At 41.6% G+C, this 15,090-nt stretch overlaps 1 protein-coding gene across 2 annotated transcripts; it reads left to right on the top strand.

The window, feature by feature from the left end:
• Positions 1-7,990: 7,990 nt before the first annotated feature.
• LOC109997798 (transmembrane protein 74) lies at positions 7,991-12,998 on the top strand. 2 transcript variants are annotated; one of them, XM_065948508.1, is made up of 2 exons: positions 7,991-8,108; positions 8,421-12,998. In XM_065948508.1, the coding sequence occupies exon 2, from the start codon at positions 8,457-8,459 to the stop codon at positions 9,270-9,272; it is 816 nt and encodes a 271-aa protein (XP_065804580.1). In that variant the 5' UTR covers positions 7,991-8,108; positions 8,421-8,456; the 3' UTR covers positions 9,273-12,998. The 2 variants fall into 2 exon arrangements, with proteins under 2 accessions (XP_065804580.1, XP_020508061.2); XM_020652405.2 differs by having other exon boundaries at positions 8,036-8,248.
• Positions 12,999-15,090: the final 2,092 nt, after the last annotated feature.

The raw sequence follows: 15,090 nt of genomic DNA, 5'->3' as shown, positions 1-15,090 counted from the left end.
GCAGGGTTACTAGAAAAATATCTCACGGGACCAGTCGGGTGGTGCTCTCAGCTCATGATGGAGCAGAGTACTCGGAGGCCGTCGTAATCTCAATCGTTCTCCCGGTGGATGGTTGTAATTTCAGCGCACGTGGCACTTAAAGTCGTCGTTAGACAGATGTATTCTCCCCTTCCCCTTGTTTATGCCCCGGGAGATGTGGTTGCAGGGGGAGATTAGGATACACGCTCACACGGTAACTATCGCTGTCAAAGCACGCTGCTGTCAGCCGCTCAGAGGCCTCAGCTGAATGACTGTAGGCTGCTTTGCTCAAGGGCACTGTGGCAGTTTGAGCAGATGGAGCACAGACTACATCTTCATCTAAACTTGAAGGTTGTTTTCTTCTGAATTTGTGAAAAAGAAACTTCATCATGTTGACTTTCTAACGCGTAATCATTTCCAGGACACTCACGCTTTGTTTTTGTTTTTTTACACTTACACGTTTGACATTTCTTCAGCTGCAGTTTCCCATGTGGACTCTTCTACATGCCAGGCTGATGACAGCGGCCCCTTAAGGCCCCTCTGTGTGTGTGTGTGTGTGTGTGTGTGTGTGTGTGTGTGTGTGCAGGTTATGAAAGCATGCGTGACTCTTCCTGACATGGCACAGTCATGGTTATGTATTGCCGGCTGGGACAGGCAGGCGGGTGTAGTAGCTGCATTAATGTTGCAGCAGTGTGTTCATATTAAGTGTCGGTATTTCAAGAAGATTAAAGGTGCAACAGAGAATCTGAATCCCTCGATGAAGTATGTATAAGCAGAATGTAAATATTTCATGACCTGTTTAATTCACTGTAATCTAGTTATTTGCAAATACAATAAAATTAAGTGTTATTTAACAAACTGTATTTTCTATCAGTTGAAACTTCTCCTTTGAATATCATTCATATCATCACCATATATGAGTCATAACATCAACCTCCATAAATAGGTAACCATGGGTGGAGCAACAACATTTATTAAAGGCTTATATACTAAATATAAATACCTGAAAAAGGACCAAATGTTTAGTTTTGCTGGATTTTACTAAACTGTCAGCATCTCAAAATAGCAAAATGTTCATGATTGTGTTTTCATGGTAATTTTGAGGGATATTTTACTGAGCTGCCATAAACATACGGGGCCGATAATAGTCTCCAATGCAGGTAACTGAGTTCCTTGACTTGACTTCTTCATGTTGATTGATGTGTTTACAGTTAGTCTTGCAGAGTTTGTGATAGGGCGTCCCTAGCAACCGTCTGCTGTTTTTAGTAACGGTTGGTTCTTCTTAGCGGTGATCTAACGAGGGATTGCAGAACTATGCTTTTCGTAATTGGCCAATCAGAATCAAGTATTTTACACTGCCATGTTATAATGATTAATTAATTCATGAAACTCTACCGTGTTGGATGTAAAATCTAGATGTTATTTTAACTCATTCAAGCTGATTTTCTTATAACTGTGAATATAACGTGCAGACATTATTAATAGCAAAGTGAAAACTTAATTTTTTCTGATTTTTCTGCAATCAGTAAACACACACATTCACTGTTTGATATTCTTAACAACTCTTCACTTAGAGTCAGCGCCGTCTCCTTTAAGGGAGCTTTTAGTGTTGCAGCACATTGTTCCATGTTGACACATTGCTGAATGCCTGCCCTAAATGCTCAACTAGAGGACTGTCAAAGTGCTGCACACACCGTGTGAAACACACCGCTGTAGGACAAATGCACCGTAAACACGGGATGGACTGTGGGCCGCGTGCACACAGCAGCAGAGACAGAGAGAAACTTTGCCTTTATCAGTCAAACGCTGCCTGCAGTCAGGGTATTAAACCTTGGCCATCGCCCACATCAGTACGACCACCTCTCCTAAATCGCCCGGAGAGAAAACATGTTTGTATGGAGCTGTGGGTTCTGCACCTTCCATCAGCAGGCTGAACAAAAGCTGCTTTGAGAGATTCAGGAGAAGACGGTGATAGAAAAGATGTCAGGAGATGTAAAAGTTAGATTTCTGGGTTAGATTAGCTACATTTTGAAAGTTAAGTACACGTGCTGCCGAAAAAAAATCTGTCTTAATGGGCTGGAACTTAGTATGTCCTATACTTTAAGTTTATAAAATCAATTCCATGTTTGGGTCTTTCCATTCAGATTTGTCCTTTTCCAACACATTTACTCGGCACTGATGGTTCCCTTGATTTGCAGCTTCTATTATTATGGCACAGATTTGACCTATCACTGCTGCATCTTTCAATGTCTCATTTCACTTAAAAAAAAAACAACTTTCAGACAACTCAGCTGACAGGACCAAAATTCAAACATAAAGTTAAGCACTCTCAGCTTAAGACGGTACAAAACGTCTATTTTATTTTTGAAAATGTGAATAATGGAATTTCAAACGTGTATAAAAATGTGATTAATCGCGATTAAATTCTGAAATTAAGATAATTCAAATATACATACGACATCCCTTCTTTCTAGCAAAATAATTGATTTGGACTAGCCAACCGGGATTTAGTTTTTGATTTCAGTAATGTTGTTTTTTCCAAGCACCTGTTGTTGGGTGGAGGTTGTTGCTGCTGTATAAATTCAGTGATGAAACAGACTGTGGATTATACTTCGGTTTAATTGGCCGAGGTCAGACTGTTACAACAGAACACAAATTGTTAACAATCACGAACTGTAAGTACTGACAATGTTTCTATGTTCACAAACTTGCTTATATTCTGCTGGAAGGCACATCCTACAAATTCTTGGCTACTTTGGTACATCTTTATAAGGCAAGAAAGAAGACATCCGCTTGACTCGCAAGTGTCAGACGTATACATTTCAAAACCTTTGCTTCCAACACACAGTTGGCTCCAAACCAAATATAACTCTGCTGCTATGAGATGTTTTACATAGATATGGTTACATCTTCAACCTAAGAGAAGATTTACTCTTACATGGTAGACAGATTTAAATGGTTTATTCACAAACTTACCAAAATGTATGAATTCATGAAAAGTCGTACTAACACCTGTCAATCATTTTATCAATCAATAAAATGTCTCCAGCAGAAGTTTATAATCCTCTCCAGCTGTGAAGCTCTGGAATCTGTTGATTTTTTTTTCCCTTTCTAATTGCTTCTATACTCCACCAGAAATGTTAAAACCTCCCTGAATCCTGTTGCCTTCACTCTCTTCTCCCTGTTAAAAAGGTCCTGACCATTAATGTACAGCAAGCAGAGCATACCATCGCCTATGTATGAAGCTCCTGCAGACGTCAGGGCGGTTGATCTCAATACACAGAAGAACTGACCTTGACTGGCGGTGCATCGAAGCGCTTTGAAATCGTGACCTTTGGCTGCCTGTAGCTTACATACGCTCCAGTTCTCTGCGGAGTCACAGCAGAGAGTGCTGGAGGATTTCTATAGGGGACTCAGGAGGAATGTTCCTACTCCTGCATACTGTGGCTGTCATTTGAATTACACTCATTTATGTCCACGCCGTGCTTTTGTCAAACTTTTAAATACTTGATGTAATGCTGAAGTGGATTGTTTTGTTACTTCCTGAAAAGCAGCCAGCGTGGAGATTGGAGCTTTTTCTCTCAGCATCGACTGTATAGGATTTGACATGGTTTTGATTGAAAGGAGTTTCATTCCGACTGCTTGCTGCTCGTTTGAAATGGGGCCAGTCAGGAAAATCACTTTCAAACGCACTCGTTTCAAAAGAAGAAAATCCCTTTTTCTGGACTTGAATAAGTTTCTCTTCTGCAGTAATGTTGTCTGAGTGAATATTATACCCATAATGATGTTAAATGTGTTCTCAGACGGAAGCATACTAAGATGATTAATGAGACCCTTCCTAAACTAGAGGATCATTTATGCAAAAGTGCTGTTGAGCATAGTAGCTGGAATTACACAGGGATCATGTGATCTCTGTTTATTTGTTCGGGGAATTCAAGGGGGGGTGTTAGGAAATGTTTGGCTGACTCATTCACTCTCTCACTCTCTCAATGAATAATCAGCTTAACATAAAGGCTTAAAGCATCAATTAGAGGATTGACGCCACTCTTATGTCTCTGTGCTCAGTAAGAACTGGAGCAAGGAGTTGGTTAGCTTAGCTTAGCATCGAGACTACAAACAGAAGGACGCACCTCAAAAGTCAAAATCTACCCATTAGCACAGTTTCTGTACCGATATAAAATGAGAGATCATGTGTGATACGATGGTGAGAACAGAGCCAGGAGAGTATCACCCCTGGTTTGCAGTCTTTCTGATTGGCTGAGCTAACTAGCTGAAGGCTGAAATGAGTTTCTGTTTCAGCTGTGTGTACACACGAGAGTGAAAAACATGAATTTCAAATAATTTGCTTAAAGAAAAAAAAAGGGGTGAGATATTTCTAACCAGAGTTGATTTTTTTGGCAGTGTGAGAAACTTGCACCCTGACCTTCACGCTCAGTCTTGCAGATAATATAATTGAATGTTTAACGGAGTAAACAAACCACTGAGATGCATGCTGCTTAAAGATTCATAGGGTGAGGATGGGGATGGATCCACGGGTGGAGGACTTGCACCAATGACTTCGGTATCTAAATGATAAGTGGCTGCAGCTGAAACTCTCTTTGTTTGAATTGGAGACTAGTTGCCTCAGCTGCCAGGGCTCCCTGCTCCTCAGCCGACCTCCGACCTCCCTGACAAAAGAGGCATGCCTATAAAAAACTGCTCAGAAATTAATAAGAGCAGAAAATACATGTGTGTGTTTTCTCACAAAAATAAGCCCCTTTTGTACATCATCCTGACACTCAATAGCTCAGAAATAGCTTTAGTAAGGCACACGTTCTTCTTAAAACTCCTGACTACTGGGTTTTATTAATATATTTCATAGATCAGTGATGTGTTATTTTCCCGCTGACTACGTGTGTGTGTGTCTCCCTCAGCAGAACGCTCACTCTGTGTTTCTCACACTTTGCTTCATAATTCATCACGTAGACCCTCTAAATGGACCGTTGACCTCTGACCTTCTTACTGGGCTCCAGGGGAAAATCAATTTATTAGCTATTTATTGACATTTCCAAGAACAGCAGCTGTAATTTATGGCAAACACACCTGTTAGACTAATTAGCAACATTATCTCGGGGCAATATATCCAGCAGTCGCTCCTATCTGCAATGTTTCAACATCCACAATGTGACTTATTGTGATATTTAGGACAAACATTTATTGTACCAAGAGGGGGAACCATAATTTCTCTGTTGATACTCAGACTGTTCACCTAATATCATGAGAGATATTTCATTTTTTTAACTACTAGTACTACATTTTGGACAGACAGTCATGGTACCCAGAGGGTGACTCATAACAACTCTGGTGTTCCTGTTACTTCAAAGGCACTACCTCTCACTTTAAGCATTATAAGATAAGATAAGATAAGTTAATCCTTTATTTATCCCACAATGGGGAAATTTACAGTGTTACAGCAGCAAAGAGCAAAGATTGCAAACAGAAAGTGAACACAGTACAATTTAAAGAAAAAAAGAAAAATTAAGAATGTACTAAAAAATAGATTTAAAAATAAATAAATAAAATGAAATAAAAATAAATATATAAAATAAAATAAAAATAAATAAATAAAATGAAATAAAATAAAATAAAATAAAATAAAATAAAATAAAATAAAATAAAATAAAATAAATAATAATAAAAAAAACATAACTTACAGTGTTAAATCTTATCTGGCTTGTGAATTTTTTTGCATACGTTCATTGTTCACAGAGGTCGAGTTTAAATGACTTTTGGGTGATGGATTTGAACATCATATGGTCCAGACAATTTATTAGGCCTTCAGGATTAAATTAAGTTTGAATTAATATTTCATAAGGGTATTGACTGTTCCCAGAGGGTGAACTATAATGACTCTGGAGATCCTTCTTTTAATCTTCTTTTTATATACCTGGTTTGGGATGATGGTTTATTTCTGTCTTGTTTTATACCAAGAGTTCCACTTTCAGAACGGTCACTTTGTCCGTTGTTTTCTTGTGCTCTCTATTGTGTGTGAAAGGAGGCCGACTCACTCGCTGTAAACCAAATCTACCTACGGGTAAAAATTAAGTTACTAATCTAAACCTAACCCAACCTTTTAAATTAGTGCCAACAGCAGGTGGACATGTTAAATAACTATCTCAACGAGAAGATGAGTTGGCACTGACTTTGACTTTTATAAAGACTCTCCTGGCTTTTCAGAGGATGAATCAAAATGAATTTGGAGATCCTCTGACTTCCCTTTTGAACCACCCTGAGGTTGACGTTTGTTGTCTAAATTGAATTCTTATTGACAACTTCTGGATAATTAGACAAGGAGTACAGGAGTATGGCCCAGATGTTCATAGCTATGCAGGATGAATTGCGGATAAAAAAAGGTTGGGGATCATTAGGCTTTTCATCTAGCGCCACCATCTGGTTTAAAATGTACACTGGTCCAACATTCAACATGGATAGACTCAGAAATCGGGGAAAGAGAGAGAGAGAGAGAGAGAGTAGGTAACGACGTGTTGGAAAGAGGCCACAGGTCGGATTCAAACTCGAGATGCCTGCTTTCAAGAACTTTAGCCTCTGTAGTGGGGCGTGCACACAAACCACCAGGCTACCGGCGCCCCAAAGACAAGACTCTATGGCAAACATTAGCATGCTAACATGCAATATGATTGTATGTATCCAGCAATCCAACCATCCATACATACCTAATAATTCACTTTTATTAGTCTACATCTGTAAATTTTGTAATTACTGTACATAGCACAGACTCTTGCACTTTCTGCTTATTTGCACTTCTGGTGAGATGCCAAACCTCATTTCGTTACTCTATACTTGTATATGTGTAATGACAATAAAGTTGAATCTCATCTCATGTATGGTCAGTGTCTTAACCTGCTAAAGAGCAGCATGCTAGCATTTTCAGTTCGGGCAGGTAATCGTGCTTGTTGCAGAATCAGTAACTTCTGATGTAATGAAAAATGAAGCTTAAGCGGATGTGTAAAAAAACTGCAGTTCCTTGAGTGTCCACTTGAGGCTCGCTCCAAAGACCCCCGGAAGTCACTTACACACCCATTTAAAAAATGATAATTTGGACAGCAGAAATAAACATGTTTACAGACCGGTACGCAAAATGATTCTGGTCTGAAAGGTTCATGTCTTTAACACACCAACAGGAGGGAATTTTTTATTTTATTTTATTTATTTATTTTTGGCTTTTTGTGCCTTTAATGGAGAGATAAAACAGTGGATGGAGGTGGAAATCAGGGAGAGAGAGAGTGGGGAATGACATGCGGGAAAGGAGCCACAGGCTGGATTTAAACCTGGGCCGCCCGCTTGGAGGACTACAGCCTCCGTACATGGGGTGTGCACACTAACCACTGTGCCACCAGGGAATTGTTTTTATAACTCATCCATGATTATTTTGGTTAAGTTGTGTGTAATTAGGGGTGTGACTGATATGAGTGCAAGCGGCCCACCTCTTTGCCTGTGTCCAGACAAACTTAGGTTGGAACATCATTTTCAATATGGCGTCTGTCATCGTTCAGCTTCAAAATCCCCCTGAAACTACGTCCATGTTTCATAGTATACAATCCGTGGTGCAGCCTCATAGAGCTGCTGGCAGAGCTGTACTTAATTTATAATCTGTTCCCAGAGACTTAACAGAAAGTGAGAATCTGGAGACCATTTGTAGCTGATGTTATCAACATGGGGTCCATTATCACTTATTTGCATTTTAATGCAGTCTTGATTGTTAATTAGAAAGAGAGGAAACCGTGACTTCGCCATTAACTGACGCAACAGCAGATTCAACTCAACCTCGCAACCCAAAAGTTCCTGACTGATCTAGTAAAGCGCTGTATTGACAATTAATTAATCAATTAAAAAATTATGGAGTGTGTGATGAGAACCATAATCATGCCCACATGCAGTCTGCCGCCTCGTGCTTCCAGTCTGGCTCGGTAATCAGAGGCGGTCTGCCGGAGCCCGGTCCGTGGGAGGGGAGGGGTCTGCCAAACCTTTCCCTCTAATTGACCAGGGAGCAGAAGCAGCCGGGGAGCGAGCAGCCACAGACGGGCAGAGAGGTAACTACTACAGCTAACCGCGTTTTGTCGCTTCACAACCTCTTATTGAAACACAGAGAGCGGATTTAGATTTGGAATCGCGTTGCAGGGATTCATCCAAGCCTTTATTTTGGAGCAGCATTCCGCGTAAGAATCGCACGGTAAAGTCTTACTGAGTTAATTTAAGACTTTAAAATGCTTTCGGTGCATGCAAGAGATGAGAGGGAGATGCAATATTATTTTTGCTTGTGCAGAAACAAAGCATCAGGTAGTTTATATAGCTCCGTACAGCCTCTTTATCTTTCTTTCTTCTTCTTTTGATTTACTGTGCAGAGACGGACGCATGGGCTTCACTAACCCCATGTTTCAATGGCTGATCTGGAACTGTTTTACTTTGATCACTCGGATCCAAGAGACACCTCCCTGTTTTTAAAGAATCAAAGTATCCACGGGCTCAGCTGCAGCAGCGGAGGAGGAGGAGGAGGAGGAGGAGGAAAGTCGCTGCGTCCCGGCGGAGGAGACGCTTCAGCACCATGGACAGAGACCCGGAAAGCCGCGTGGCTGGAGGGGGAAACAGAAACTGCCTTCACGTGCAAACAGCAACACGAGGAAGAGGAGGAGGAGGAGGAGGATGTCCGGCTGATTGAGACAAGTTCAGTAACCTGCAGACTGAGTCAGAGCTCCTCAAGTGAACTGTACGAGGAGGAGGAGGAGGAGGAGGAGGAGGAAGAAGATGAGGAGTACCCGGAACTTTACTTTTTGTCTGATGAAGACCTCTCCTCTGACGGCTCAGGGAAGTCTGTGGATTACGGCTTTATCATCGCAGTGACATGCCTGGTGACGGGCATCTCTCTGGTCGCCATATCCTACACGGTGCCCCGGGAGGTCCGCGTGGACCCGGACAGCGTCTCCGCCCGGGAGATGGAGAGGCTGGAGAGGGAGAAAGCCCGTGTGGGGGCCCACCTGGACCGGTGTGTGATTGCGGGACTGTGTCTGCTGACCCTAGGGGGCGTGCTCCTCTCCACCTTGCTCATGATCTCCATGTGGAAGGGGGAGATGATGAGGAGGAAAGCCTTCGCCTATTCCAAACACGCAGCCAAGTTGTACGGCTCCATCAGTCTAAGAGCAGGATCCAGCCCCACCCATTTGTCAGCGGCTGATGAGGATTTAGAAGTGCTCAGCTGAATGTATAGACTGAGAAAAGTACTTAAGAAATCCAAACAGCCTCTCCTATAACAGACGATCTGTTGGGGGATTAAATGCCTTTTTTTATTTCTGGAAGCTGAGGTGGACGTGGACTTTTTTAAAGGGCAGGTTCACATTTGTTTCAAGTTTGTCTTAATACATCTCTACCATGCCCTAATGTGTACTGAAAGAGGTTTTGTTTGCTTTAGTAGTTCCCTCTGTCTGTTGTATCTGCATGATGCTCTTTAGGTGAGCATTTAAAAAAAACAACCCTGATATATCAGCGAAAGAAACATTTGTTCGAAAGCTTTTGAGATGACAACACTCTGCACAGGGGGTTTTCAATTCTTAAAGACAAGGTTTTATCATCACTGGAGAGTTAGCACAGCAGGAAATGTTTTAGTTTTTCTTTGTCCATGGCGAGGTAACAATAGAAATACAGCATTCAGAAGAAAAAAAAGAATCTGCCAGGAATGTCAGCTTGCCTTGCATTAATTGTATTGGCCAAAATGGCAGCTTGTGATATACAATTGGCAGAGCTTTGAGTATATTTTTTGGGGGGAGGATGGCCAGGCTGAGAACCAGGCATCGGCCTTTATTTGCCAGAACCTCAAATAGGGTTTAGTCATCCTTTATTTTGAGCAATGGGCGTGTCCAGACTTTTTTTTTCTGGGGTGGCCCAACTGGGACAATTATGAAAGGGTGGCATGAAGTTTGTGTGAACACACATTAATTAATTTCATTTCTTTGCCCTTTTCATTTCTACTTATCAGATCTACTTTTATGAAACACAAAAAGAGTCAACATATAAATCTTCTAAGCTTAGTTCTTTAAGGACTCAAATAGAAAAGGTTTGTTCAAAGTCACAAATTAAAATACTGTTGCACGCTGTCTAATTTGTAAAAATAAATTTCTTGGAATTAGTTCAGTACCAAAACGACTTCTAGGAGTTGATCTTAAAGTCCCACCTCTGATGAGGCAAATAGCCAGTCATAGTTTGGCACCTGGGGTTGCCAATCAGATTTCAATGGGGGCCTTGCCTCCTCTGACCACTCTCTTGGACATGCCCCTGTTTTCAGTATTGAAGACGCTATGCAGCCCACTTCAGCTAAACAATGTGACATAAAATAATGTTTTAAGACTTTAATTCAGTGGTTTTGTGTCTTTTATGTGTTAAAACTCATTCACACTTAATTCCAACAACTACAACAGAAGTGCTGTCAGGTTCTTCACAGACCCTCACAGATGGTTTCAAGAAGTCTCTGGTTGCCTTTTAAATCCACATTCACATTCAGTTATGGAAAAATAACAACAACTGCAAACAGAATATTGTAATTGTAAACATTCAATCACAGATTTTCCTGATTGCGCTGCCTTTAAAAATAATCATTTCATCCCATTAAATAAATGTACAACCCTGTTTGTGGAGTTGGCGACCAAAAGCAAACAAGAATTGGTCTCCAACGGCAACCAGGCCACTTTGACCCGCCAGCCTGATTGCAATGCTTGTCCAAGCTAGGTTCAGATGTTTGATGGATGACCCTCCATCACCAGGCTGGGGGAGGTTATGTTTTTTTCATGTGCGGTCAAAATGTGTCTGTATGCAGCCTTGATTTTGGAAACGTCCATCTTTGTGTCATCATACGTCCACCATACTGCAACTCAGCATAAAAACACTGTCCTGGAAAAACACACAGAGAGTGAATTTGGAACTAAGCATTCATATTTCTAAGATAGCTTCTTTATTTCGTGAGCCCAGGCTAGACATCATTTTAACTTTATTGGACACATTAATTGGAACGTATCTCTTTACAGTCAGCATGAGCGAGAGCAGCAAACACAGCAGCCATATACATATGGGCATTTTAGTGCTGTATTAATATTTAAACTTAAGTTCAAAGGAGAGATAATCTGTGCTCCCAGGGTTCTAGCTCAACATCCTCTCCATTTGACACACTAAGGAAAGATTTTGAAAGATTTTGTGTTCTCTGCGGGAGTTTTTTCTTTGGATTAATACGTACAAATCACCACCTACTGCATTCAGAAAACTCATGTCACACTCTTTGGAATATAAACCCTCAAGTTTGCAGGGAAGACTGTAAAAGATTTCCACACTGACTGAACAAGGTTGTTTTTTTTTTTGCATTCAAACTGCATTTCAAACTTCCATCTCATTTTGTTCTTTTTGCATCTTGAACTGCAAAGTCAGCCCTTCTATATCTCTTACAACATAAATAAAAAACAAGACTCTGAGACTCTGGGGATAACCCTGTTTCGAGTAGGATCTACTTTATGTCTTGGTTTGAAATGAAACATGATTTATGCTTTCCTGAAATAGATATTACGTTTCTCTGAGTGGCTGCTGGTCTGCCTTTTTTTTTTGACGATCTCTGACCTTACTTTTTGTTTACTCCTGCATCACTGCTCCTAATGATGCTGCCATTTCAGAGAACTTGTGTTTTTACGCGCCGCTGCAGGCTTGTATGTTGAAGGCCTGTGTGAACACTGCGGCTGCGAGTCATTAGTCCTGCCTGCACCTTGTCAGAACACAGCACATCATTGAATAGCAGCCAGCAGAGCTGTGCAGATCTGGTTTAACAGACAACAAATGCATGAATCTGTGTTGAGAATGCTGTTGACTGTGCCTGTGTTTGCTCCCATTTGTTGAAACAGTATACCGCAGGAGGTGTAATTAGGTTTCGTGGTTGTGTACCGCTGTCTGATGCTCCGTTTACCCTAAACACTCTGAGGGGCCACAGATGTTTCAATGCACACAAACAAAGTGAGACAGAGAGAATCAACAAACCCCTGGAGGGACGCTCTCCTGGTAATTGGTGTTATTTAATTGCTCGTGGGAGGCCTGAGAGTCAAAGAGAAAAAAAACCCAAAACATTTCAACTACTGCAATAATCAAGCCGGAAACAGCTTCTTATTAAAAACGAAATCGCTCCAGCTGCACTACTGGAGTGAAATTTGACATACGACGAGGGAGAGTAATGGATGTCCTGCTGCTCTGACAGAAGAATGCTGTGAATGAACAATCGTGTTTTCCTGAATGCTGTGCTGTGCAGCCTTTGTAATCGGAAGTGCTTACGGCCAGCAGGATCGCATTATCCTCCACGCGACCTTCGCTCACCCTCACCTCGATAATACAATTACAAAAGATCCAATCAGATGCCCTCTTGCTAAAATATCAACCTGATTTCTTGTCCTCTTTTAGCGCCATGGTTCACAGGTGTTTTTAGAAATCCCCCCTCTTTGATGATATTTCACTTCTTTAACTTCTGACTCATCTGCTCCAGTAGGTTGATTTTGTTCATCTCCCCAGATTGACTCTTTTTTGTTGCAGAGAACAGCTGTGATCGTGTTGGGTTAAGTTTGTGAGGGTTGCAGAGAGCGGCGTGGCATAGTGAAAGCAGGAAAGTGAGTTTCACAGTATGGAAAACATGAAAGTCAGACTCTTAAATCAATCCTCAGCCCTCGATGCACTCATGGCTCTTCTGAGGACTCGTGTCTGCAGGGAAGCCAGCTCAGATTCAGAATATATATTTCTCCCCGGCGATGTTCATTTATAATGATTCAGTCTGGAGAGAACCTCCTGACATTTACTGCTGCAGTGTTGGTGACATGGAGGTTTGTCTGTAACAATGTGGGAAAAACATCTCATTTTGAAACTCACTGCCTGCGTTTGAATAGCCCTGGAAATAAATAACGACTTTTTAACAACACAAAGCGGCTGTGAGGTCTTTGTTTTCAAATCAAACAAGTAATAAGAGTGCTTTAAACAATAGGCTGATTTAATGATAATAGTAGGTCCTTTAATCTCTGGCTTAATCTTTTGTTATGTTGCCAGTATTTGTGTTTTCCAACTTCCAGCCTCTCTCAGTTGGTAGAGTCGTCGTCACTCAACCAGAAGATCCAGGGGTTCGATCCCCGCAGCTTCTGCAGCCACACGCTCGATGTGTCCTTGGACAAGATACTTACCCCCAAATTGCTCGCACTGCTTCGTCGCCGGCGTGTTGTATGAATGGGATTAGTTCCTTCTGATGGTCTCACTTCATAGAATACTTTGCCATCAGTGTGCGCCAATGGTTTGAATGCAGTGATCATTTTTTAGCATCCAGTGAGGACAGTTACTAAAAAGCCAATTTGCTGCTTAACATTCAAATTGACCCGTGAGACACAGAACAGTGTAATGAGGGATTATCAATCCGCCAATCAATCAGTTTTTCCAAAATTTGCTGACTTAAAATGACCCTGATGTCATGACATCATGGCACGGCACACAGCATATCATTTACACTTCTACAATTTTCATCAGTTTTAGTTTTAGACGTATTTGTGCTATGAAAGGACTTCACTGTTGCCATTTCCATTCAGGTAAGTTTTTCCTTTATTCAGTTACTCCTACTCACCCATCTGTTGAATCAGCTGCTGTAGTGTCCTCACTGGATGGTAAATGTTACATACACTGCACTCATACTTTCTAGTCCTCCAGTGATTCAAAGAGCTTTACTCCTCATGTTGGCATTCAAGCGTTCTCATTCATTTACGGTTTTCTAAGAAAGAATGTTTTAAGTCAGGATCTTGCCTGAGTAAACAGCAGGAGCTGGTGATCACGCTGTTGTTCTGGTTAGACCCTGACCCGCTAATGAGAGAAAGACAAAGAGGCGTTTGAAGTACAGGGATTAGTCAAAAACAAAACTAACATCAGTTAGCCTTGAAGTAAGACTGGAAGAAATAATGACATGAAACCATCGACTTCTGAGGTAAAATGTATTCCAGGATTGCGAAAAGAAAAGTGGTGCAAGAGTAAAGACTGTTAATGTGGCTACAAGCTGCAGGGTTGTAGCCACCCCAAATCTGATTGGCCACCCCAAGTGCCACCACATGATCCTAGAATATGATTGGAGATCTACCCGAGGCAGGACCTGTCTACAAATAAGCTTATTGGTTTGTGTTGCTGCAGATCGGATTTGTCAGATTTCTCCTTACATGATACATCTTTTTGCCAATTTAAGAAGGGGGAGGGGTGGGGGGGGGTGTCACTGCCACACTGTTACACCTCAAATGCAATGTGTTACGCATGGAGGCAGAATTGAGGGGGAGGAAATCGGATGCAGTAACAGAGGGGGAAGAAGGTGGCAGTGTGTAGTGTTGGAGGAGGCAGGACGGAAGCTGAGTGTGTGATTGTCAGACTGTGTGTGTATGTGAAGCTCCTGAGTTTACACGTCGTGACTCCTGCGCTTCTGCAACGCCATCATGCGATTACGGAAACCGCACAGTGAGACACCAGTTTCCTCTGTTGCAGATGCAATGTGTAATCGGCTAGAAATAATCAAGCATGAAAGATACGCACTCATAAGATATCCTGATGCTTGTAACTTAAGTTGATAGGATTAGCGGAGACAGAAATGGTAAATATTTGTGTTTGTGTGCACAGACGTCATCCCAACTCCCAATAAGTCAGAGACCCTTTTTGGACATCCTGGTTCAAACATGTCCACACCCTCTTATCTTCTTGGTAATATAAAAACAATCCTCCAGCTTTTATCAGATTCAGATTCTTTCTTTTGTTAAATTCTAACGCTAAATAAATCCATAGACCAAGCACAAAAAACACAGACCTTGCATCCTGTGAAACGGCCAGTGTGGGTCCTTCTACCGATGCAGATAAAAGTGTGTTCACGCAGAGCTGCAGCCGAGAGAAAAAGCAGGAAGAGAAGGGTTGAAGCAGCTTCTTCTACAGGAGCTTTATTAGCGATGTAAAAAGGGGCTGAGACACTGCAGCAGCTTTAATTGGTGTCTGTGTTTGTTT

The sequence above is a fragment of the Labrus bergylta genome, chromosome 19 (assembly GCF_963930695.1).
Source record: "Labrus bergylta chromosome 19, fLabBer1.1, whole genome shotgun sequence".
In the NCBI taxonomy this organism is placed as follows: domain Eukaryota; kingdom Metazoa; phylum Chordata; class Actinopteri; order Labriformes; family Labridae; genus Labrus; species Labrus bergylta.
This window is presented reverse-complemented; position numbering and strand designations above follow the sequence as displayed.

Bases quoted from the DNA above. Each gene is read 5' to 3' on its own strand.
- LOC109997798 (XM_065948508.1), top strand. From the start codon at position 8,457: ATGGCTGATCTGGAACTGTTTTACTTTGATCACTCGGATCCAAGAGAC.